Source organism: Lacerta agilis, chromosome 14 (assembly GCF_009819535.1).
Source record: "Lacerta agilis isolate rLacAgi1 chromosome 14, rLacAgi1.pri, whole genome shotgun sequence".
Lineage (NCBI taxonomy): Eukaryota > Metazoa > Chordata > Lepidosauria > Squamata > Lacertidae > Lacerta > Lacerta agilis.
Genome location: NC_046325.1, coordinates 5,432,386 through 5,458,700, shown reverse-complemented (window position 1 = coordinate 5,458,700; position 26,315 = coordinate 5,432,386). Strand labels below are relative to the sequence as shown.

The 26,315-nt window shown below is 48.9% G+C and overlaps 1 protein-coding gene across 1 annotated transcript in view; it reads right to left on the bottom strand.

Moving 5' to 3' along the window:
- Positions 1–816: 816 nt before the first annotated feature.
- The window catches only part of IPO4 (importin 4), a 41,646-nt gene continuing 16,147 nt past the window's right edge, over positions 817–26,315 (bottom strand). Inside the window, exons 14-30 of the mRNA XM_033169787.1 lie at positions 25,405–25,534; positions 24,260–24,373; positions 22,597–22,710; positions 21,697–21,820; positions 20,531–20,642; positions 19,228–19,346; positions 18,142–18,219; positions 17,363–17,420; positions 15,265–15,370; positions 13,098–13,291; positions 11,683–11,739; positions 10,124–10,249; positions 7,606–7,814; positions 5,491–5,623; positions 4,165–4,269; positions 2,962–3,031; positions 817–2,566 (exon numbers count right to left, since the gene is read on the bottom strand). Of these exons, the coding sequence (XP_033025678.1) occupies positions 2,436–2,566; positions 2,962–3,031; positions 4,165–4,269; positions 5,491–5,623; positions 7,606–7,814; positions 10,124–10,249; positions 11,683–11,739; positions 13,098–13,291; positions 15,265–15,370; positions 17,363–17,420; positions 18,142–18,219; positions 19,228–19,346; positions 20,531–20,642; positions 21,697–21,820; positions 22,597–22,710; positions 24,260–24,373; positions 25,405–25,534 (1,980 nt within the window). The 3' untranslated portion in view covers positions 817–2,435. The remainder of the gene's footprint in view (positions 2,567–2,961; positions 3,032–4,164; positions 4,270–5,490; positions 5,624–7,605; positions 7,815–10,123; positions 10,250–11,682; positions 11,740–13,097; positions 13,292–15,264; positions 15,371–17,362; positions 17,421–18,141; positions 18,220–19,227; positions 19,347–20,530; positions 20,643–21,696; positions 21,821–22,596; positions 22,711–24,259; positions 24,374–25,404; positions 25,535–26,315) is intronic.

The window sequence follows — 26,315 nt, the reverse complement described above, 5'->3', positions numbered from 1 at the left end:
CCTGCATTGCAGGGCACAGGACCAGAAGACCTTCGGGGTCCCTTCCAACTCGATGATCCCAGTGGTCTGAAGGAAGTCTCCTAAGTCCAGGACGTTGCGATAACTTAAGTTGGCAAACGCCCCCCCTCCCCATCAATGGGCCTTGAACTAAGCTCTCGACATTCTGGGCAGCGCCCCTCACCCGCGGCAGGATCATTCCCTAGCACCTTTCGCTGGAGGTGCTGACGATCGAACCTGGGAACTTTCTGAATATTACAGGGGCTGCTTTCCTTCTGCCACCTACACTGCTTTCTAAAAGTGAGCTGGCCCTCTGTATGTTTCTGAATGCTAGTTGCTGGAAGCCTCGGGAGGAGAGAGGGCTGCTGCTGCTGCTGCTGCTGCTGCTGTTGTTTAAATTTGTATACCGCCCATACCTGTAGGTCTTGGGGCGGTTACAACAATAAAATCGCATTATGAAAACACAAAATGCATAGTAACAATAATAACAATCCAATTAACCCCTCTTGCGCTCGGGTCCTGAGTGCGGGTTTCTCACTGGGGCATCTGAGTTGGCCACTCTGAGAATAGGATGGACTAGCCAGCCTGATCTAGCAGGCTCCTTAAGGCTTTATGGAGCTGAGGAATAGTTGGCACAGGGTTATTGACAGAGAATGGGGCAGGTTGCTTCTTGCTCGGAAAACTTTCTTCGGGGTGGGGGGGGGGTGTCCAGTATTTGAAGCAAGCGGCCTACGTGGGGTTTTGGCCTGAGCTCGGAGAGCCCGTTGTTACAGTGCACATAATAAGCACACCCTCTCTGCAAGGGAAACGCACTTGTGAGTTTCAACGTATTTTTTTATTATAACATAACACAATATAATCTCTTCGTTGCAGAAAAATACCAAAACCCAGAAGGTTATTATAATCTTAAATACAAACTAGAGGGGAAACAGCTGGTTTGATGGGTGCAGGAGCCCGGGTGGAAACCTACAGCAGCCTTGCGAAAATAAATTATCACAAAATCCTCTCGGAGACTGTTCCAGGAAACACGAACTTTGGCAAACAAAATTCATTTGGAATAAACCCCCCGCAAAGAACGGGAGGGAGGCGGCACTTAAAAGAGCTGAGAATCTCTCCCAACAGGGCAAGGGAGGCGGGACGAATTTGGCTCAATAGACAGCCGCCTCCCTCGACCAACCGTTGGAAAGAGGTGAGGGAGAAACTCAGCGGGAGGAGGAAGAAAATAATAATCGGAAGGGGCTGCGTCTTGGCAAGAGGTCAAAAATGGCAGGTGAGACCATTCCCCTGTGGAGAGCGGTCGGCTGTCTTGTGAACGTGGTGTTTGTGTAAACCATGAACTCAGCTTCCATGAATGGCAGGACTCGCCTCAGCATACATCCGAGGAAAACTTAATACTGCTGAACTCTCGAGTGCGACCCGACCTGAAATCTTTGGCTTGGAGATCAAACAGAAAGTGGGTCTCTCAATGACTAAAACTCCCTGCATCGCTCTCGTTTTTGCTTAGATTTCAAAGAAAGATAAAATACACACTTCTTGGTGGTGGGATGTTATAGCAACTGCAACAGGGACAGGCCGAACTCAAGCCCACATTCCCTCTTCCTGTAACGGTCGAGGAATGTGGTTTGTTTGTTTTTTGCAATTTACATGTTTATGACATGCCACACTGCTGATGTTCTCGAGTGCCGCTGAAAGCACTCCTCAGCCCTCCAAAGTCCATTTTGAGGAAGAAGGAAAAATCATGAGGACTAGCGCCCCCAACTGCACCAATATTCCCTCTCCTTTCCTCCTTGCTGCCCTGGTAAAAGGGGCTCCCACAGAACACAGCCACCCACCCCAATATCAAAAAGCTGGGCTCTTGTCTCGGCGCAGAACTGGCTACGGCAGTTGCCCCTTGGCAAATGAAGTGTGCTGGTTGAGGGTGTCGTGACTAGGCAGCAAAAAAAGGCAGAAAAATTGGTGGCAGGGACGTTGAGGCCCCAACGGATGGATCGAGTAACCGCTACAGGCCGGCTCCTAAAGGTGTTAGGCACAGAGCCTCCCTTGGGCAAAGGCCTAGGAAGAAAACAGGTTTGGGGGAGTTGGGGGTGCTACATATTTCATGCCCCTGCTGCTGCTGCTGCGTGAAAAAAAGGCTGACTGCCCCCACCCAAGACCCGGCTGGCCCCCGGCAACGTCAGCACCAAGGGACGTGTGTGGCAAAAAACGAACAGCCGTCACAGGTAGGTGGCATGACGGCGAGGTGAGAGAAGCCTGACGGGAAACGGGGAAATGAAACCGCAGGGAGCGTCGCCTGGCGTCAACGGGCGGAGGGCAGGTCGGCCACAAAAACTTGGAAGGGTTAGTCCATACAGAGCCAAGAAGGGTGGGAGGTGGTGGTGGGGGGTCGCCTCGCGCAAAGTCCCCTTCCGCTTTCACAAAGTTGGGAGCGCGGCCCCTCCTCAAGCAGAGCTGGCCGCCGCGTTGACCAAGGAAGCGGCCTCCGAAGGCAGCGAGTGGACCACCGCCTGGAACTCGGACGGGCATCGGGCAGAGAGATTGCGCAGCAGGGCGAGCAGGGAGTTGCGGCATTCTGAGCAACGAGAACACACACACACACACAGGAAGAGAGGAGTTAAACTGGCCGAGATGCGGTGGTGACGTCTCGGCCGCTGGGCAATACCTCGCTCAACCTTTCCGTTTTCCCCTAGCCGCCAGCCAGATGTCCGTGGGGCAGCTGGGGCTATGGGGCCTAGTGACCATTACAATCCCAGACACACCCAGGTCTTAGTCTGGTGCTCGAACCACTATGCCACGCTGCTGTTATCAGGAATAGTTATTGTTATGAGTTGAATTGTTGTATGAATACCACCCAGTGACCCCGAGGGCACCACACCCCCTCCCAAAGTGGTTGGGCAGTAAAAATGAGCAGTGGAGGGGTGGGGGGAGAAGCTGGTGGGCAGCCCGCTGCCCACCCAGGGCGCATACCTGATGGGATGTTCTCATTGGCCAGGATGCTGCCGCTGACTCGCACAAGTTCGCCAATCTGCTGCAGGACCTGAAAGAGAACAAGGCCTTCTCAGGGCCGTGGCAAGTCCATCTTTTTGTGTGGGGGGAGCAAAACCCAGAACATGTGGGGATGTTGTGGATAGTAGGAGAGGACATATTGATTAAATATTATCCTTCCTCACTCACGCTAGTGAGTCAGTGGCGGAGAACATTCCCCAGTATATAGCAGGAAGCTAGTTGGTCGATTCATTTGAATCTCTTTACTTAAGCAGTCCAATCTGGCTTTGTCCAGATTGGGTTTGTTCCTGGCAAATTCCCCTTTTATTCTCTCTCGCAAAGAATAAAGGTACAAGCGCCTTCTTTTTAAAGTAACGGCAAGAAGCTAACTCAAATTCAGTTCTCAGTAGGTTCCCTGAAGGCAGGCTTTAGCTTCGAGTTACAGAAGAGAGTTTGGAGTTCATCCCATATGGGAATGAGCCCGTGTGCTGCTGGCTGAGAGCCAGCAGACAGCAAAATACACCAGTATCAGAAGGGAACAGCAAAAGAGGAAGGTGGCTGCGTGTCTGGTCCTTTTACGGGGTCTCCCAGGGCCACGCCCATCTACCTGGTCACACGCAGGGGGAGGAAGTTCCAGACCAGGTGTGACAGGAAGTCCTCCTGGCTGGAGTAACATCCCCCTGTCTGCGTCCACTCTAGGGAAACAGGAAGTGTTGGACTTGACTGCTTATGTTCCATCCTACAGAACACCGCCCAACCCTCTGATCCTCCTTAACCGCCCAAGGATCACTGATCTCCCAGCCCACAAAGAGGGGAATTCCTGGAGACAACACACACACACACACACACACACACATATATATAATCATTTCTCAACTCCCCTCTTGTTACAGGGAAGCCTTGCAGGATCCGAATGCGCAGAAAACAGCTGTCCGCCCTGGCGGGGGAGGACTTGCCGCCAGCTCTGGTACCGGGCAAGGAAATGGGTACATGCGGCACAAAACGGGAGGATGCATTTTGTGGCCCTGCGCCCAGTCACCTGGGCCACCTCTCCCGGCTCCTGGGTCTGGCACTGTGACCGCAATGCCATAGACAAAGTTCTGCCAAGGTGGCATTTTTTTTGGAGGGGGGGAATCTCTTGGGTTGAAGCGATGGGTTGGGAGGGAGGGAGGTGGGGGGGCCTACCTGCTGGGGATCGTGCTCATATATAAAGTTGATGCAACAGAAAACCGTTTTGTATTCCTCCAAGTCGTCCTTCAGGGGGAGATTGTGGATCAGGACGGGGAAAATCTGTGGAAGGGGGGGGGGGGAACAAGGCAGGAGGGAAAGACGCTTGATGAAGGACCATCGTCAAGTCCTTAATTGTAGGCTGTGCTTCTCCAAAACGTCTGCAGGGCCCCAGGTTGGCAAAGCCTGTCCGACAGACTCTCAACCAGAGTTGGTGAAGGGCTGGGTATTTTACTCCCCTTCTGAAGCAGCACTGAATTAAAAAGCCAACTTTTCCGCCCATCCCTGGGTGCCGTGAGGTGCTTATACAGCCAACAGATGTGACCGTAGCTGCCTGCCCCAAAGGGATTCTTCTACACAGAGAGAGAGAAGCGGCCCAGGGGTCGGTGCAAGGGTTCTCGATTCTGGTCGAAACATTGCACTCCTTCGTTAATCGGGGTTGGAAAAAATGGTGACCCCCCCCCCACTTCCACACTGCTTGGTCAAAGGGATCGGACTCCCCACATCACCCAAAAGCATGGGGTGTGGGGAAGTCTGCCCTTCTCCTCCCCCCTCCCCCTATTCTGTTGGGGGAGTTAAAAAGCGTGTGTTGAGATAATCTACTATGCAGAAAGGATTGTAGCTAATGAACAAAACCCAGTTGTAAAGGAAATGCTTTGCAGATCAAGGGTTGCATGTTTAATCCCCAGCTGAAAACAACCGTAAAGGGTCAGGGCTATTCCTGAGACCTTGGGAAGCTCCTGGGAATTCGAGTCAACAGCCCTTTCCTCTCCCCTCCCCATTCCTTTTTCCTTTCATGTCGTGCGCAGTAAATTGCAACAGGGATCATCCTGGGTTTGAATTTCTCTGTGCAGCATGTAGAAAATGTTAAGCATTTAACATAGATGTTAAACATAACAAAATATTACTTTATGAAATAATAGTGGTGATAATGATGACTGGAAATCAATCAACGGCCTGGGTTTCAGGATAAGGCAATTCTACCGACTTAAAGCCTAGGTTAGTTTGGATTTGTCTTATCAGAAACAAAAACCTCTCTCTCTCTCTCTTTTAATTAATAAAAGCTGATTGCCAAAACCCCATGGATAAGCAGAATGGCAAGTAGTTATTCCAGGTCAACCAAGCCGGAATTAAAAAGCAGTGGTGGAGAAGATTAACGGTTTCCAAAAGCATTTGCATGCTGAAGCTAGTGCCTTCAGTGTTAAGAAGGTGGCGGAAGATTCCCGATCCGCACTTGCGTTACGGGGCCTCGCATACTAATCAGGATTCGCACTCGGCTCTCACCTGTCCGATGGGGACCCCTCCAGGATTGGCCATCACCATCCTTGCGACGGCCCCGCATACATTGTCGGCCACCCGGTTGTTACGCTCCTGAGAGATGATGTTGGACAAAAGTCCCAGTACCTTGGGGTAGTGTCTGTAGCAGAGCAAGCAAGGGGGTTAAGGAGAAAAAGGAAGGCCGGGGCAGGCGAGGGCCTGACATGGCTCTTTGGCCCTACCAGGAACTGGAGAGAGAGAGAGAGAGAGAGAGAAAGCGCAAAGGATTTTGCTGGATTCCCACCCAAGATGGCTCCCAATCAGCTTCCAATATATACAGGTGAAACACGAAAAATTAGAATATCGTGGAAAGGTTCGTTTCTTTCAGTAATTCAACTTAAAAGGTGAAACTAATGTATGTGATAGACTCATGACATGCAAAGCGAGATATGTCAAGCCTTTATTTGTTATAATTGTGTTGATTATGGCGTACAGCTGATAAGAACCCCAAATTAACAATCTCAACTTTGGGGGTTTCATCAGCTGTACGTCATAATCATCACAATTATAACAAGCAAAGGCTTGACATATCTCGCTTTACATGTCTTGAGTCAATCTCATATATTAAACTCCAGTAGCTAATGAAAACAATTGCTTACATAAATGGACTTTTCCACGATATTCTAATTTTTCGAGTTTCACCTGTATATAACCAATTCCTTCGCTGTAGTGCTCTTTTCAGCACCCGCTAGAAACATTCCTGTTCAGACAAGCCTACCCAGTTGCTTAAAAAGTTGAGGCAAATTTAATCTGTTTCAGCATTTTAACGTTTGCATGTTTCAAAGTAGGGTTCTGAATCTGCCTCAGTTTCGCTATTTTATCTTTTGTAAGCCGCTTTGAGGGTGGTTGTTATTTAAATGTATATATATAATCCAGCAGTGTATAAATTCTATGAAATAAATGAATTAAGTGACTAAGTGATAACCTTATCTTTTTTGTGTTTTCACTCTGTATTTTGATGCTGTGATTTTCGGATGAAGGGGGATATACTAAATGAACGAATAAACCACAAGGATCTCGGCAGGCTGCTTCTCATTTTGATTAAGTATACACAATTGGTATATAATTTGTTTTTAATAGCTTAATATTTAAGCAACACATTGCCTTTCTCATAGTCCCTGAGGGGGGCCTTTCACAACAACATGCTGGGATATATATATATATATATGTATATGTATATGTGTGTGTGTGTATCTGCTTGGAAGGCATAATCAGAGCAGATTTCTCAAGGTGTTGTTGAAAAGAGGGACACCTATATATATATACTGTATATTCTGGGTATAAGACTACTTTTTAATCCAGGAAAATCTTCTCAAAGGTTGGGGGTCGTCTTATACGCCGGATGGAGAATCTTCGGTTGAGTATATCTCAAACTTTACATTTTAACTGGAAAAGTTTGGGGCCGTCTTATACGCCCAGTCGTCTTATACGCTGGAAAATACGGTGGGTGTCCCTCTTCGTCAACACCTTGAGAAATTTGCCCTGATTTTGCCTTCCAGGGAGTGTGTTTTTTTTCTGAGGGGGGGGGGATTAGGGTTGCCAGGTCTGCTTCCAAAAAATAGTGGACAAGCGGGGGGTGGGGGTTAAATTAAATTAAATTAAATATTTTCTTACAAACATTTTAACACGTATTAAAACACCATTTCATCATAAAGCTTTTGAATAAAAAAATGTCCACTATTTTTTTTGGGGGGGGAATAGTGAAGACAATGTGAAAAAGTGGACTGTCCACTCAAATAGTGGACATCTGGCAACCCTAGGGGGGGGTGCATACCCCTAAGCATTTTGTGAATCTTTGCACTTTTGTCCATTTACTGTATTTATTTTTCCAAATCTGAACTATAAAATGGTGGTTTTCTGGAGTCAAAATGAGAGAACCCCTAAACATTTTTGAAGGGGGGAAAAAAAGCACTGCCTCCAGGTAACACAATTCCAGATTCCGGCTCACTTATCCCAGACTTCTAGAAATGGCTTTTCTGTGGGGAATTCACGGAAGCTTCCGGAACGCATGCAGACTTTTCCTCGGCGGGCCGCGGCGGGAACCCGACCCCGGTCCCCTCCACCTCACGAAGCAAAGGATACTCGTGCATGGCTCCCCCACCGTGCTCCGCCAGCACCCCCAGCCCGAAGACGGCGTTGCTGCGCACCTCCCTGTTGCCGTCGCGCGCCGCCCCCATCAGCACCGGCAAGAGGCGCGGCACGAAGGCACTCGAGGCCCGGCCCAGGCCCTGCACCGCCTCCGCCATGGTGCCCACCGCGAAGGACCTGTCTGTGGAGGAACAGCTGGGCTTCTGTGGGGAGGAAGAAGAGGGGCAGGATGAAGCGTCGGCGCAAAAAGGAGGGAGAAACCCACAGAGAGGGAAAAGGCCTCCTCCCCGCCCCACCTTTTGGGGCTGTGGGAGAAGGTGGGAAGCCATGTAAACTCTGGGGGAAATGTCCCGGGAAAGCGTTACAAGGGTGCAAGCGGGGGAGGGGGGGTCAGATATGGCGGCGCAAAAATACTTTAGGAAAATAAAAAATAAAAAAACGCCCCTGTGAGGTAGGGTTAGGCCTAGACCAGGCACAGGCAGCCTTTGGCCCTCCAGATGCTTTGGCCTACAACTCCCATGATCCCTAGCTAACAGGACCAGTGGTCAGGGTTGATGGGAATTGTAGTCCAAAACATCTGGAGGGCTGAAGGTTGCCTATGCCTGGCCTAGACACAGCGACAGGCCCAAGGCCTGAATTTAAAAAACATCTGGGATTTCATTTCCCATAATTCCTAGCAGGAAGGCTTCAGGGTTTTTTTTAGGGAAGGAGCATTTAAACATTTTCTGAAGTTCGTTGTAATCCGGGGGGGAAATACAGGAGAGTCTTTATGTACGTTACAGTCGCTGCCAGAATTCTAATCGCAAATGGTTGGAAGGGAGAGGATACCATTTAAATCAGACTAGCAAAATAAAATAAGAGAGTATGCTGAACTGGCGAGGTTATCAGCAAGGCAAAGAGATGTTACAGACGTGGTTTTTCCCCCCCAGAGAGTGGGATATATACAGAGTTATATAAAAGAACATTGTTAAAAGATCAATTTGTTGGCAGGTTTCAATTGAGCTTCAATGTGTAAATAGGATAATTGTATAAAATTAAATTTATAGTACGTCAAATAATATGGAGAAAGTGAAGTTTAAGCGCGTATTTTAGGAATTTAATTCAGGAATGCAAGGGGAAGATTGGAGGTCTTGAAAAATCTAATCACAAATGGATATACAAAGAATGCATTAGTTAAAGAATGAAGAACCGTTTATTTTGTATTTTTCAATTTGTCTATAATATCTATTGTACACTTCTGAGATAAAGTTTTCAATAAATAAAGCATTCAAACTTAAAAAAAACTGAAAATCCAAACAAAAAAGTTGTTGAGGGGTATTTGTTTTTTGCCCAAATCTCCCCAAAAAGTAGTTTTTATTTTTTTATTTTTTTGCTATTTTTTAGGAAATTCGCCCAACCCTTCCGATATGGGCTGCCATATGCCTGGGTTTTCCTGGACATTTTAAGCGATTTTTGAAAATTCTGCCTGGATGCCATTTTTGGCAGACGAATCCCGACTACATCCAGGAAATTCTGGGCGTATGCCTGAATCTGACAGTCTTGCCACTACACTGTCACTGGCTGAAGGTAAAAAGGCTGAGGCCCACAGCCATCCCACCACTGCAAAACGGTGGCTGAGGGAGGCCTTTTCGGAAGACAGGGGGATCTGAGGAAAGATGCTAAGAGGGGCAGGTATGGACAGGCAGAGAATTAGGAAGGCCAGGTCCAACGGGTCTCCTCTCAAATGGAAGCAAGGCTCTGCAGTGACAGGCCAGCTCCTACCAAACTCTGCCACCTTGCTATTATAAAAAGAAATATTTCATAATTAGTGCCCGAGTTTGTTTTTTTCCTCTTCCCTCCCTGTTCCTTTCCCCTTGTGTGCCATTTTCTGTATAGTTTGTTGTTGCAAGCCTGCAGGAAAAGGACTGTCTACTTTTAATTGCTGTGTTTTTCGCTCCACAAGATGCACCTAGTTTTTAGAGGAGGAAAGGGGGGAAGCCCCGTTTTTGGGGGGGATCAGCTCACAGTTGTGCAGCTTCTTTTGCAAAGGGGAAAAGCCCCGTTTTTTTTAGCATCAGCTCAAAGCTGTGCAGCTTACTTTGCAAAGGGGGAAAATACCTGTTTTATGGGGTTCAACTCACAGTTCTGCAGCTTCTAAAGGAAAGGGAGCCTTTTCTACAGTTTCCAGACAGATAATCTAATCAGCCAGTCACATGTCGCTGGGGAAACAAACAGCCTCCTCTGCAGAACATTCAACAATGGAGGCCTGGGCAAGGCCGGAAATGGAGCCAGCGAGCTACCACACATTCGCTCCATAAGACGCACAGACATTACTTTTTAAGAGGAAAAAAGTGTGTCTTAATGGAGCGAAAAATACGGTATGTATGCTGCTGTGGGAGCCTTTTATAGCTGAATAGCATGGCACAAATGCTCTTAAGTAGATAAATAAGGGCTGAGGTGTCCCGGGAACAGGGCTAAAGTAAATGGGAAGCCAAAGGAAGTCTCAGAGAGGGAAGAGGCAGCCGTCACTCACCATCTTATTGAGCAGCAGAGGCAGGAAGCCGGCAAAATACGGAGCGAAGGATTCTCCACCAGCCGCTTCAGCCAGGGCCGGGATCACCTCACCGGCGTACTCGACCAGCATGGAGTCATACTCCGCCTGGTTTTGGGAGGCAGAAGGAGAAAGGAGAGGCACAGGGCAGTGAGAGGAGGAAGCAGAGTTTTAGTGGGCAGGCTGAAACTCAGCGGGAGGGAATCTGCTCTGCATGGCAAAGGTCCCGAGTTCAAATCCTGCGGGCATCTCCAGGCAGGGCTGGGAGAGAAAGAGACTCCCGTCTGAAAACCTGGAGAGCCACTGTTGCCATTCAGGTAGACAATGCTGAACTAGGAGGGCCAACGGTTTGACTTTGTATAAGGCAGGTCCCAATGCTACTGTTTACATCAGCTGCCTCTTCTGAACCATGAGGACTGCAATCTTAAAGACTACAAGGCCCATAGCTCAGTGTCAGGGCATCTACCTTGTGTTCTTGTAGAAAAGAAAAAAAAGAGAGAATGAGAATTGAGCCGAGGTTCTCCGTCTTCCTCGGTTGCAGGCTGCGGAGCGGGTATGTTTTTCAAGGAGGAACGGATTGCTTTCAGACAAAGATTGGACAATTATACAGTGGTCCCTTGGTTCTCAAATGCCTTGGGACTCAAACAACTTGGAACCCAAACACTGCAAACCCGGAAGTAAGTGTTCCAGTTTGTGAACTTTTTTGGAAGCTGAACATGCTTTGTTTTGAGTGCCACACTTCCGTTTTGAGTGTTAGCTGAGGTCTGTCTGTTTTTGCTACCGTGTTTCTCCTAAAATAAGACACCGTCTTATATTTTTTTTCGCTCAACAAAACACAGTACGGCTTATTTTCAGGGGATGTCTTATTTTAACCGCGTCGCATCGGTACGCTGCATAGCCACGCCTCTCCAGGCTGTTTTAATGGGAGGTACCACGTCACTATGGCTTATTTTCGGGGTATGGCTTATTTTTGGGGAACGGCTTATATTTCGCAAATGCATAGAAATCCTGCTATGGCTTATTTTTTGGCTATGTCTTATTTTAGGAGAAACAGGGTATTAATTTTGCATTTTTCCTTCTGCGGCTCTTTTTGTGTGTGTTTTTGTGACTGTGTGGAACCCAGTTCAGCTACTGATTGATTGACTGTGTGACCGCAGTACATTGTTTATTGCTTTCATTTTATGGATCAACGGTCTCGTTAGAAAGTAAAATTCATGTTAACTTGCTGTTTTAGGGGTTGTTTTTAAAAGTCTGGAACGGATTAATCCGTTTTGCATTACTTTCTATGGGAAGGCGCGCCTTGGTTTTGGAACGCTTTGGTTTTGGAACGGACTTCCGGAACGGATTAAGTTTGAGAACCAAGATACCACTGTACTTGGAATGCATTTATTGAAACCATAAGGGCTAGTGAATTGATATATACTTGAGGGAAATATATATATATCAGGCTGCCGCGTCTGTTCTCAGAAGCCCACAAATTGCAAGAGTTTAAAGGCAGAAAGGGGGTTCTGGGGTCCGAGGCCGCAGATTCCTGGACCTACCACCTCATCACAATCCTCATCCTCGTCTTCGTCCAGGCTGGGGTCCTGACAGGCTGTCTGCAAAGGGAACGCGAAGAAGAGAGCGTTTTTGAATAGGATTGGGGCATATACTGGCCTAAATACCGCTCTAAAAAAAAAAAGGCCCACTTCCACCCCTTTGTGTATGTCCCACAGCTTCCCAAAAATGCACTGCACTAGTTTGAAATTTTATATACTCATATAAAGCTTTTTGGGGGGTGCGCCTCGCCCAGACGCTTTCCCCCTCCCCTCCGTGAAGGCGAATCTGGCAGGAGCTGCCAGATTCACAATCCGGTCACCAAGGCGTGTCTAAGCGGAAGTTGGAAGAGAGTTGGAAGAGACCACCAGGGCCATGCAGTCCAACCCCCTGCCAAGCAGGAAACACCATCAAAGCATTCCCGACAGATGGCTGTCAAGCCTCCGCTTAAAGACCTCCAAAGAAGGAGACTCCACCACACTCCTTGGCAGCAAATTCCACTGCCGAACAGCTCTCACTGTCAGGAAGTTCTTCCTAATGTCTAGGTGGAATCTTCTTTCTTGTAGTTTGAATCCATTGCCCCGTGTCCACTTCTCTGGAGCAGCAGAAAACAACCTTTCTCCCTCCTCTATATGACATCCTTTTATATATTTGAACATGGCTATCATATCACCCCTTAACCTTCTCTTCTCCAGGCTAAACATACCCAGTTCCCTATGCCGTTCCTACAGGCCTTGGACCATTTGGGTTGCCCTCCTCTGGACACGTTCCAGCTTGTCAGTATCCTTCTTGAACTGTGGTGCCCAGAACTGGACACAGTATTCCAGGTGAGGTCTGACCAGAGCGGAATACAGTGGTACTATTACTTCCCTTGATCTAGATGCTATACTCCTATAGATGCAGCCCAGAATTGCATTGGCTTTTTTAGCTGCTGCATCACACTGTTGACTCATGTCAAGTTTATGGTCTACCAAGACTCCTAGATCCTTTTCACCGAGGGCAAGCTCGAGTGGTAGAAAAGACTGGCTGCCGAGGGGGAAAAAGGGGTACAGCCCTGTAGAAATCTCTGCCCCAGCCTTCACCAACCTGGAGCACTCCTGGCTGGTAGCCATATTCTGTGCCCAGATTTGTAGGCACAGATCATCCTCTAGAATAAAATAGCTTACTAGGGAAAAGTCCCTTTTTGGAGCGGCTTAGGATCAATTTTTATGGTAGCCCAAATCTCAGTCGTACGGATGTATTTCAATTTTTAACTCATGAGCTATTGCTGCAATCTATTCTAATTGTGTATTTATGAATGCTGTCACTATTGTGTTATGCGAACTGGTCTTTGACCGCAATAATTTATTATTATAACCTGGAGCACTCACAGATATTTTGGACCACAGCTCTCCTCCCGCCTCACCACCCGAACACTCACTTTTTTCTCCAGGACCTCCCGGATGACCTGGCAAAGGTCCGTCAGCTGCCCGGGTACGCGGAGGGCCTCTTGCCGGCAGGTCTTCAGCACCTTCGCCAGGCTCTCCAAAATCTCCATCACCACCCGGCGCTCCTTGTCTTCCCGGATCCCTTTGATGTAAGCGGGCAGCACGGTGCACAGCAGCTGCAGGCGAGCTGCGGAAGGAAGGAGAGGACTAAGAAGGGCTGGATCCAGCGTCCTGGCCCCAACCAGATGCCCCGCCTGGAAGGAGGGCACGAACGCAGCGGTGTTTTTAAAAGCAGACGGGCCAGAGCTCGGTGGACGGAGCAGAATGCGCCAGGTTCGATTCACCCCACGGCAACTCCAGGTAAAAAGATGCCCTGCCTGAAATCCTGGCAGTCGGTGCAGACAAGGTGGCCTGACTTCATAGACAGCTTCCTACGTGACTGTTTACGCCAGCCCCTTTCTCCAGATCCAAGAGGACTAGAACCTTGCTGTATCCATAGCTCAATGGCAGCGCCTGGGTTCAGTCCCCGATGGCACCTTCACGTACGGCAGGGCCAAATATCTGGACAACCGCAGAAGCCAGTCAGGGTAGGCGAGACAAGATGGACTAATTATAATAAAATTTTGGGGTTGGCTTTTACAGCCCAGCTCCCCATCAAGGGGCTCCCAAGCCGATTATGGACCAGAGGAGAATAGATGGAGGCAGGATCCAGAAAAAAGGAAGGTGGGTCTTTATTTCCCTGTTGCCACAGAGTCCCCCCCCCCCCGCTTGAAAGGAGGGGAGGACCCAGAACAAAGGTGTGTAAAGACTTTAGAAATTGCCCGCCCCAAAGACCACCGAAAAGCATCATACAACCGTCACAGAAAGAGGCAGAAATTTTGAGTGTGTGGCTTGTCCCCTGTCTGCCGAGATACCTGATATTTGCCAGTTCCCTTATCCTGGCCAGTCTGGGCCATTCTTTTTGAGATGGCAATTACTTTGGCTCATGAAACCATTTCACAGATCGACCTCATTCATACATAAAAGCTGCTCTTTTGACTCGCGCTGAAGGATAGTTGCCGGACAGTCACCCCTTCACTTCAATAAATTTCTCTGCTTACAGAAATTACAAGTGGAAAGAAATATTGGGAAAGGGTTTTCCCCCCCAAGACACTTCCTTCTACTGCAGAGAAAATAACTGGCGTCATTAAGAGAGCCAAGGTGGCTTCGGGATTGCTCTGTGAACTCAAATAAAGTGGGGGGGGGGGAATCCTTCCAGTAGCACCTTAGAGACCAACTAAGTTTGTTCTTGGTATGAGCTTTTGTGTGCATGCACACTTCTTCAGATACTCTGAAACAGAAGTCACCAGACCCTTATATATAGTGAGAGAGTGAGGAGGGGTATCCTAAACTCCTACCGACTCAAACCTCTCTTGTACCTGTGATAAGTTGACAATATTTTTATTATCTGGACACATGGTCAACAGACCCTGGACACCTTCCACCAGAAATTCAATTACTTTCACCCCACCATCAACCTAACAATGAACCAATCTATGCAAGAAATACACTACTATAAAAATACAGAATGGGTGCATAGACACCACCTTATACCGTAAACCAACTGACCGGCAAACATATCTACATGCTTCTAGTTACTATCCCAAACATACCAAAAAAAGAAAAGAAAGAAGGTATCTGGAAGAAGTGTGCATGCACACGAAAGGTCATACCAAGAACAAACTTAGTTGGTCTCTAAGTTGCTACTGGAAGGAATTTTTTTATTTTTAATTTTGTTTTGACTACGGCAGACCAACACGGCTACATACCTGTAACTCAAATAAAATGATTTCCCCCCACCCGACCCAATCCCAGGGAATATTTCCTAATTATTGAAGGGTGAAAGGTTGGTTTCCTGGGGAGTGTGTGCCCCTACGTGTATGCACTTAATTTTTTTATATATAATAAATCAACAGTCTAGCTCAGTGCATGGCAACTTCCTGTGTTGCGGCAAACCTTCCATGCTATATATTGTCCACCTGAGCCTTCTGCAGTTTGTGTCCCATCCTTATTTGAACGCTCCTCTTCTCCGTTTGCTAAGGTAGGATCTCCCTGCTTCAAAGTCATCTCCTTGGAGGACCCTGCTTAAAAAATGAACACGCCATCCCTGAGGTCACTCACCGGCGCTGTGAGGTTCGGACGGATCCCGCTCACAAACCCGGTGCAAGGAGATGCAGAAATGTCCCAGGGTGTTGAAAGCAGATTTCCGGACGTTGATGTTGGGATGCTGGAAAGAGGAGGAGGAGGAGTCAGGCTTTGTTTGCCGCTTACATCTGCTTTGATACCGCTAATGTAGAAAACGTCCTGCGCAGCTAAGGACCAGGCTACCCGAGAGACAGCACCCATCCCTTATAGACCCAGTAAGTCTGCAGGAGACTTTCTCCATAAAGCCCCCCCAAAATATCAGAAGCCTGTGCCAGCAGTTAACACAGAGCAGGGCCTCCAGGGTGGCAGCCCCTGTTCTGCACAATACCATCCCTGCCGAGATACGAGAGGCGCCCCCTAGCTGCACTGTCCGGAAGCAACAGGGCGCCATTTTTGTTTCAAGCTGGATGAAAATGTTATCCGCCTTCGGTGCTCTCGTTCTGTATTGTTTTTGTACCACTCTTAAGCTGTTGAGCTTTTTAAGGTACAGTGGTGCCTCGCTAGACGAAAATAATTCGTTCTGCGAGTGCTGCCGTATAGCGAATTTTTCGTCTTGCGAAGCACCAACGAGAGAATAGCGGTTTGACGAAAAAAAGAAAAAAAAAAAATCGGAAATTTTTTCGTCTTGCGAGGCAAGCCCATTGAAAAATTCGTCTTGCGAGACAGCCTTCCGCTAGCGAATGCCTTTCGTCTAGCGAGTTTTTCGTCTAGCGAGGCATTCGTCTAGCGGGGTACCACTGTACTGTTTTTCAAACCCGCTTCAGCTGTAAATTGTCCTGTGATGAGTGCAAAATCAAGGCAAGAGGGTCATACATGCGTTAATAAGTATAACCCATCCACTTGCACTTAAGCGTTTCCTTATTCCAGGTCCCTAAATTTAGGGCTGCCATACGTCCGGACATATCTGGGATTCGTCCACCAGAAATAGTGTCAGGGCAGAGGTTTCCGAAATCGGTTCAAATATCTTGGAAAAATCTGACAGTCCATATTGGAAGTTGATTTTTTTGGCAAATTTCCTTTTAAAAAAACCCTCAAAAACTTTTTTTAAAAAAAGATTTTGCAACGACTTTGGCCAAAACTAAACAAAAGGCTCAATCCCTCTCTGCTGTACCCCAGATAGCCTCTGATTGAGGGGTCCTTCCTCCCAGCTGTTATGAGAAGCAGGCGCCCCCCACCTGCATATATATGAAGTATAATGTCCAGATCAAGGGAAGTAATAGTCTTACTCTATTCTGGCTAGGTCAGACCACACCTGGAATACTGTGTCCAGTTCTGGGCGCCATAATTTAAGGAGGATATTGACAAGCTGGGAGGTGTGCAGAGGAGGGCAATCAAGACGATAAAGGGTCTGGAAACCAAGCCTGATGAGGAACGGTTGAAGGAGCTGGGTAAGAGGAGACTGAGGAGGAGGTATGATAGCCGTATTTAAAGGGCTGCCACATGGAAGCTGCAGCAAGCTTGTTTTCTCCCGCTCCAAATGCTAGCTCCCAAAACAATGGATTCAAGTTACCAGAAAGGAATTCCGACTCAGCATCAGAAAGAACTTTCTGACAGTAAGGGCTGTTTAAAAAGGTTAAAGGGACCCCTGACCATTAGGTCCAGTCGTGGACGACTCTGGGGTTGTGGCGCTCATCTCGCTTTATTGGCCGAGGGAGCCGGTGTACAGCTTCCGGGTCATGTGCCCAGCATGACTAAGCCGCTTCTGGCGAACCAGAGCAGCGCACGGAAATGCAGTTTACCTTTCTATTTATCTACTTGCACTTTGATGTGCTTTCAAACTGTTAGGTGGGCAGAAGCTGGGACTGAGCAACGGAGCTGTCCCCGTTGCGGGGATTCGAACCGGCAACCTTCTGATCGGCAAGCCCTAGGCTCTGTGGTTTAGACCACAGCACCAACCGCGTCCTAATTCAGTATAACAGAGCTTCTGTTAGGGAATGCTGCCCTACAGGTGTCCAGGAAGCATCTCTCCCCTCTTTCCAGGTCCAAGCCTCTCCTTTCCCCCGCCAAAGTTTGCCCCCTGCCCCAATTTCCCCAAACATACTCTCCCCCCCCCCCTGCTTGGTGCAGCCATTACCTCCAAGAGCGCAAAGACTTCCTGGAAGCATTTCTCCAAGAAAGGCAGGAAGACCACGCTGAGATGGAGACAAGAAGAAAGCGGGGGGAAAGGTTAGCGTGAGATCTAAGCTCTCGTCTCTACTTGGGGAGAGCTCTGGGGTGGGGAATATCTGCCCCACTGGATGATGCCGCTGGACTCCAACTCCCATCAGCCCCAGTCACAAGGGTCAAAGGGCAGGGGTTGCAGGAGCCGGGTAGGCACATGGCTTTGCCCTGTGCTGAAGGAACTGCACTCATGCGAGGATACGAGGATACTTGACGGAGTGCCCTTCCCTGTGCAGATCCCTCTAATCTCACTGCCATCGCATAAGCAAGGCCAGATTTATTGGACGCCTTCCCTCGTCCGAGGACACCCACTGGGATCTGCTCCAAACATCTACCGAACACACTTCTGTTTGTCAACACAAGCCAGTTTTAGATGGCCCTGCTGTGTGTGTTTTCCTTTAGATATTTTGTTGGACTGGATATAAAATCTTAAAAACTTTTTAAGGCGGAGGGGTGGGTGTCCCTGCTGCTCCCACTCCTCCCACCAACTGCCCCGAAGGGGCGCTTCAGGTTTTAAAAGGGCGGAAGCTTCTCCTCCTGTTGCCATTTCCTAAGAAGCGCCTGCATACCCCAAGGTCTGTTACCGATGGGTCAGTCACACTGGTGGTCTCCAAGCCACTCCGGCATGAAATGAGTCTCCCTCTCTCTTTCTCTCTCTCACACGCACACGCACACACACACACATGGCCATACCTGGCGCCAGTGGCAATCTCTCCCAGAGCCACACAGGCATCGTCCTTTTCATCCATGAAGGCGCTTTCCACATTCAACCTGCAAGACAACCGGCAGCGGAGGGAGGGAGGAGAGGAAATTGGGGATCAGCCGCCTCACAAACGAGAAACTCAGATTTTCAAGTGCCAAGACAGAATCTCTCACGCCTAGAGCATTCTCCAAGGCCTAGGTTATACTTAATTAACTTACATCCTGCCCTCAGCTTCGCAAGACATCGTGGCGGTGGGCAGCAACGTAGAAACCTCTCAAAGCAATGCAAAACAATAGTTAAAATGAAGTGGCTGCTCAAGAAGAAATGTCAGCTGCGTAGGACTGTTGACGTAAAAACGTTCTCAAGAGACGCCCGGGAGTCAAAAGCAAGGGCAGCTTGCCAAATCTCTGCTGGAAGAGCTCTCCACAGCATGGGAGTAGAGACACTAAATGCCTGCGGGTGATCTCAGCGATCCAGCTGGGATATAAGGGGCTCAGGTGGCAATCAAGGAGCCTGGGACCCATTCTGAAGGGGATCAACCTGAATTTGAGGAGCCCCACTTTATAGATTGTTTGGGGGGGGGGAGCTCACATGTTGGGTTGATCCTCCATGCAATAAAAGCTCCCGAATAAATAAAAAACCACTGCGTACACAAAATTAGTGTCAGGAGAAAGGTTGCTACACAATCTTCGGGAGAGCGAGACCAAGCAGACAAGCACCACCAGCGACTTCAGAGATGGCGTCTCAAAGTTACGAATTCCTCAACTTTTAAGCCTTAATTTATTGGCTCTAGGCCAATAAATCCCCCAGATCAAATTCCGTCAGTCTTCAGAGGGCTAACATCTACATAAAGGGGACTTTGATTTTCAAAAAAAAAAAAAGGTCACCAAAGTGGCGTTTTAAAAACTGCCACCCTTGTTTTGATTAAAAAGTTAAGTTTCTAGTCCACATGGATGCCAAGGAAGGATTCTGAAAGATGAGGGAGGATCATTTAAATATGGCTCTCACCTGGAACATCCGCTCCCAACAAGGGAGATGCCGGCCTCCCTAAAATCCCTCCCACAATGGCCACCTACCCTGAAAGCTCAGAGAAGTCGTCTTCATCTTCGTCCAGGCTCTCCTCTCCTTCCACCTCTGCCTCGTCCTCTTCCTCATCGTCAAACAAGAGGAATGAGTTTCCAGTTCCGCCGTGAGACTGGGCAGGGCAGACGACAAATGCAGGAGAGGTGAGGAGGCGGTTAAGAGACACAGAGGAGTCATCTCGAGATGCGGGAGGGCATGAACTCTCTGCAATGCCCATCGTTCGACTCTGCAGCCACCCAGGAGCCAGGCAGCTCCATCGCCTGCCAGAGGTGCTCAGATAGCCCAGCAAAGCTAGAAAACTGGGCGGCAGCAGCAGCAGCTGCGATACTGAGCGTCACGAGCTTCTCTGCTTGCAGTTCACAGCACTGAAGTCTCGGTGTTTACAGCTCCTCTCTCTTGCACATAACACAGGTCGTTTGTGCCCCTTGGGACCAGTGGGGTGGAAAGCAGGGAGACAAATGGCAGGGGGAGCAAGAAGGCAGACTGGTGGGGCAGGGGAATATGGGGAAAGTGGTCCATTTGCCCCAATAGACCAGCTTCCAGTGCCTCCCCTGCCCCCAGGAATATGCACACATTTAGGTTTTCAGCATGCAAACACTCAATGAGCCAACATGGCAGCAATGTGTATTAATAATGCTTACTGGGATCATTTTATAGCTGTAGGGTCCTTGGATGGTTGCTCATGAGTAACCAAGCAAAACTCCAGCCGTTCCTTTAGTAGTTTTATTGTGCATACTATGTACAGTGCAGAGCTTAAAAGTTCATGTCTGTATCAACCGTCTGCAGAATCCGGGAGTGGCCCCTTCCAGTTCTGACCCCAACATAAAAGTTTCGGTATATGAAATCTCCGCCTCCCCTCTTTTCGTTTCACCCCTCTGCGTACTTGGGGCGACGGAAATAGCATGCCTCCCTCCTCGCCCGCTGAGCGAGAGGAGTGCAGGGTCTCTCCAACATCCCCGGAGCCTCGGCTCTCCAGCTCCTGAGCTGCCTGCCCCTCCCCACTGGAGACCTCGCCGCTCCCTCTGCCGGACGAGGAGGTGCTACTGGTCAGGTGGGGCTGAGGCTCTCTGTAGCATCCCGAGAGCCCTTCCACCACCCTGCGCTGAGCTGGGGACAGTTCCCTGACAACAGCATTGTAGCAATGGGCAAAGTGGCATTATACCCTTTAAATTCGTTTGAAGCTTATTGTTATGACTTTAAAGAATAAATAAAAATGGGGGGGGGGAGTAGACCTCGATATCCTGCTTCTGACGATGGGAGTCCCAGCCTACGAAAGCCAGGTGCCAAAATACTCACCTCAACGCCCTCCGTGGATTTGAGAGAATAGATCATCAGAGTGGTGATGCGAGGCAGGTACGGCTCGATGGCGTCCTCCAGGACAGTCGCGAGAGACCCAAAAAGGCTGTACCTGGAGCAAGAAAGGATTCTTTTGAGCACCTGTGCGTCTCACCGGCCTCCATTTTAAAACAGGTTCAGGTGGCTGGTGCGAAGCAGGCCTCTCTTGGCCAGAAACCCCAAGCGTGTTTTTTTGCCAGCCTCCCAGATATTTTTACTACGACTCCAATCATCCCCCAACATCCCAAGGGCGTATGATCGATAGTGGCAGAGAGGCTTCTCCCGAGAAGGGATAAATGCATCTATAACTCAGGATGGGGGATGATGGGAATCCCAAACATCTGAGGTGAAGGCTGGCTTGTGCCATTTATCACATAACCCTGGCTCTCGTGGCCTTCCCACGTGGCAAATAAAAAAAAAAATTCTTCCTCTTCTTCTCCTCCTCCTCCTCCTCCTCCTCCTCCTCAGCCTTTCGTTCTCACTTTAACCGTTAAACTTCAACTTTTTGCCTGTTCCCCTCAGAGAACTACAATTCCCAGAGTGGTTCAGCCATCAATCCCTTTTGCAGGGAACTCTGGGAAATGTAGCTGTGCGAGGAGAACGGGGATCTCCTAACAACTCTCAGCACCCTTGGCAAACTACAGCTCCCAGAATTCTTGGGGAGGGCAGCCATGATATACGTAATCGTGCTTTAAACATATGACATAAAGGGGGCCCAAATTACATCCTTTGCAATTCTGGATTCATTCCATGCTTGCTAAATGGCTTGTTTTTGCTCTCCTTCGCATTCCCTGATCCGCTTTGTAAACTGCTTCTTTGCCCTCTGCCCTTCAAAGTTTTGCACTTTGATAAGAAGCGGGCGTCTGTCAGGGCTGCTCTGGGGGCTTCTCGTTGTGTAAAGGCGGCAGATAAATAAATCTGAGTCAACCAAACAGCACATTAAATTTTCGTATAACGGGGATTGAACCCGTGGCTTTCTGATGCTGAATTCAACTCTCAAGCAACAGGCCCCTTCCCCAAAAACCTTCCACTACAAATCTCCACCAACGTCTGCTGCGAGGAGGATGCTGGGTCATAACGTTCCCATCGAAAGCAGGCGAAACTCCCCCACCCCCCGTTTGACTTACGTGCACCGCCTCAAGTCCGGATCGTCCACTTTGTCGCAGAGCTCCAGCCCGAGCTGGCAGCATTTGTTGGCCAGTGGCAGAAATACCTCCCTGTCCATGACGCTGGCGAGGACGGCCAGAGTCTCTGCGGGGGAAGCAGAGGGCAAGGCGTGAGCAGCAGAGGCTTCTGGGAAATGGTGGGGTTCCCCACCTGCTCCACCCCCCCCCCCCGTTAATAGCAATTTATACCCAACCCTTCTGTCTGCTGAGCATCGAGGTGGCGTTCGTGAGGCAAACTAAATGACCAAGCTATTCAGGTGGGCATGTGGAGAGGGTTTGTGAGCTGGGTTGCCATTTTGACTCTCAAGGCAGGCTCCTGGGCTTTGTCATTTTTAGCAGCTGTGTCGTAACAACCCGAAATTCAACAGGGATTGCTTTCCCTAGTGTGCGGCTCCAGTAAATGGAAGGAAGCTCTGCCTGTTGAATTTCAGTATCGCGTAGCTGCTTAAGAAACCCTGTTGAGGGCGATTTCAAACGCTCAGAGGAGACCTTAGAAACGAGGCCGCAATTAGATGGAGCTTTAAAATGCCCCCTTCTTGGCCAAGAGAATGAGCATAGAATCACAGATTTGTCGAGTCGGAAGGGACCCCACCAAGGGTCACTGAGTCCAACCCCCTGCAACGAGGGAATCTTTCCCCTGAAGCGAAGCTCGAAGCCAAGCCCACGACTCGGGCTCTATTGACTAAGCTAAACCTGTGCAGAAACAGACCCTTGCTAATTTCTCTTTTCCTTCATGATCCCTAAAGCAGGTTGGCTCAGAAGCCGGTCACGGCGAGTTCAACAGGACCGCAAAGTGTGACCAGCTCAAAATTGCAACGGTAAACTTTGAAGAGAGAAAGGGGGTGGGGAAATCTCGCTTACCCACAGACTGGATCTGGACCGGCCTGAGGTCCTCGCGCGTGGTGAGCAGGTACGCCGTCAGGTGATCCATGATCGCTTGGAAGTATGGCAAGAGGGATCCCCGGGCGGCCTGGGCTGCAAAGAGGAGGGTAAGTTTGCGCCCAGGGAACGGACCCAGAATTTCCAGGTCCTGCCAGATCTAGACTGTGTTTGTGTGGGAAGGCGCCGCCCACTTAATTCTGATAGGCACCCTCCAGAAAACACCTCTATGGAAAAGCAAAGGCTGGCAATGGAACAGCTTGCACAAGAAGAAAAAGGTGCTGTAGGGGGCAGACTTGTTTTCAGGGAAGTTGATAATGGCAAACCTTAAAATTCTGAGCTGGAATGTGAATGGATTGAATAATAAAACAAAGAGACATAGGGTGGAACATGTAATTCTGAAACAAAATCTAGATATAATTTGCCTACAAGAGATACGAGGGATGCAGGTGGCGCTGTGGGTTAAACCACAGAGCCCAGGGCTTGCCGATGGGCTGAGCTCCCGTTGTTCGGTCCCTGCTCCTGCCCACCTACCCTGTTTCTCCTAAAATAAGCCATAGCCATAAAATAAGCCATAGCAGGATTTCTATGCATTTGCGAAATATAAGCCGTTCCCCAAAAATAAGCCATACCCTGAAAATAAGCCATAGTGACGCGGCACCTCCCATTAAAACAGCCTGGGGAGGCGTGGCTATGCAGCGTACCGATGCGACACGGTTAAAATAAGACATCCCCTGAAAATAAGCCATACTGTGTTTTTTTGAGCAAAAAAAAATATAAGACGGTGTCTTATTTTAGGAGAAACATGGTAGCAGTTTGAAAGCACGTCAAAAGTGCAAGTAGATAAATAGGTACCGCTCCGGCGGGAAGGTTTCTGTGCGCTGCTCTGGTTTGCCAGAAGCGGCTTAGTCATGCTGGAAGCTGTAGACCTGGAAGCTGTAGGCTGGCTCCCTCGGCCAGTAAAGCGAGATGAGCACCGCAACCCCAGAGCATAGCTGTCAACTTTCCCTTTTTTAAAAGGGAAATTCCCTTATTCCGAATAGGATTCCTCGCAAGAAAAGGGGAAAGTTGACAGCTATGCCCCAGAGTCATCTGCGACTGGACCTAATGGTCGGGGGTCCCTTTACCTTTACAAGAGACACATATATATATAAAAAATCATATAGTCCTAATATATAAAAAATTAGGGATGGATTTTATCACTGCTGATGACACCCAAAAAACGAGGTGTAGTCTTTTATATTAAACCAGCACTAGAGCCCAAATTGATTAAAAAAGGTAAAAAGGGGGAGAATGTTAATAGTCCAAATTAAACTTCGGGGGGGGGGAGATATATTTGGTAGGAATTTATGTGCCTGGCGCTCTCTCCATCACCTGCTCCCACGACGATTAATTCTGCTCACTACCTGGGCGGAGCAGACATTTCCACACCACCGGAAGCCTGGACAAATGGCGTCCAGGACTGCCCTCGACGAAGCTCGGGTTTTATCTTCGTGAGCCCACTAGTAACCCCCACCGTGCTCCCAAGGATCATTGGCTGATGGTGGGTGCATCTTTCTTCCAGGGATGCTACCCACCCCCCATTATAATACAGAGTCTTCTCCGAGATTCGGGGCCTAGGGTCCACCTCCAGGAGTGCGCATACCTATGGCCCCGATAGCGCTGACCGCCAGCTCCTTGACGCGGGGGCTGCCGGGGGAGCTCAAGGTGGTCAACATGCGCTCCATCAGGGCCGGGAGGTAGGGGGAGATCTTGCCTTCTGCAAGGAAGAAAAAAGGACCGATGAGAGAGAGATGATGACGATGAAGAGTTTGGATTTGATATCCCGCTTTATCACGACCCGAAGGAGTCTCAAAGCGGCTAACAATCTCCTTTTCCCTTCCTCCCCCACAACAAACACTCTGTGAGGTGAGTGGGGCTGAGAGACTTCAAAGAAGTGTGACTAGCCCAAGGTCACCCAGCAGCTGCATGTGGAAGAGCGGGGAAGCGAACCCGGTTCACCAGATTACAAGTCTACCGCTCTTAACCACTACACCACACTGGCTCTGATGGTGGGGTGATGGGGGAACATAGAATCACAGAACTGTAGAGTCTGAAGGGAATATGAGGGTCATTGAGTACAACCCCCCGTAATAATAATACTAAAATAATATTGAGGAGGCCTCAGGCAAACCATTCCACCAGAGCTTTCAATCTACCTCACAGGGCTGTTGGGCGATTTAAGTAACTCCACAAACGAAAAACGACGATAAAATAAAACTCAATACAATCAAAAGGGTCTGTTCCATAACGGCAGAGATTGATTCATCAATTAAGCTGGCCTGGGAGATCTTCCCTGCATTGGCAGGGCCAGCTGGGGTCACTCAGAGCCGATGAAAATAAAATAAGGCCACGTCAGTTTAAAAACACTCTTACGCCCTTTTCAACAGTCCCGGTTCCACCCCTCAAAGAATCCTGGGAACTGTAGTTTGTCAAGGGTCCCCAGAGTTGTTAGGAGATTTCCCCCTCCTCAATTCTCCCCACAGAGCTACAATTCCCAGAGTGCTCTGGGACGAGGGACCGATCATTGAAGCCCCCTGGGAATTGTGGTTCTCGAGGGGAATAGGGGGGGTCTTCCCTTAGCGCCCTTGGCAAACTACAGCTCCCATAAATCCTTGGGGAAGGCGTGAATGTTTAAAGTGGCATGACAGTGCTTCAAATGCATGAGGCGAATGTTTGCGTAAGTTATAGGCTCCGCATGCTCAGGGATCGGGGGGGGAGCAGCCGTCCCAACTAGTCAGGAATCCTCACCCAGGTTCTCCACAAAGTTCTCCAGCGCATAGTAAGCTTTGGCCATGTGACTCGTGTGGGCCAACTGGACGCCTTCCAGGTAGCGCAGAAGCAGAGGCATGATGTCATCCGAATAACGGGCGATGTCGGGCTTGGGGGAGAGAGAAAGGAGTGGAAAAAACAGAGGGAAATATTGCTCCTTTCCCCCCCTTTTAAAGACACACTCTGGTTCTCTCAGTAACCTCAGAAAGCTGACAATTTCCCCCTAAAAACTGGGTGAGGGGGGTGTTTGGTTTTCCTTTCTACATCTCCAGCAAATCTGACCACCCCGATAAACTTCCCTTTGGAGTAAAGACGCAGCTCCTGCAAAAAACAATTTTTTTATTCGGGGTGGTTTTGGTCTTTTTAAATTTTTTAGCATCGGCAAATGGCCGGGACACAGGAGCACGAACTCTCAACCTATGAAACAAAAAGCTTATCTACTCTTTCACCACAAGTTTTTCAGCCAAGGCTGCGGTCGAGAGCTTTCATAATACAGTGGGACCTCGGTTGTCAAACTTAATTCGTTCCGGGGGTCCATTCGAGTCCCGGAACCGTTCGAAAACCAAAACGCGGCTTCTAATAATAATAATAATAATAATAATAATAATAATAATTTATTATTTATACCCCGCCCATCTGGCTGGGTTTCCCCAGCCACTCAAGATACTCAGCTTCCAAAAAACATTTGCAAACTGAAGACTTACTTCCGGGTTTGCGGCATTTGGGAGCCGATTTGTTCTGGAGCCAAGCCGTTTGACAACCAAGGTACCACTGTAAATGGGCTGAGGGCTAGGATTTGCCAGTTTGCGGGCATGGGGCTCTGCCACCGTCCGAGCGAAGGTTCCTCTTAAGAACGGGTGGCGGGAGGCACACTCCGTTGTCTCGAGAGA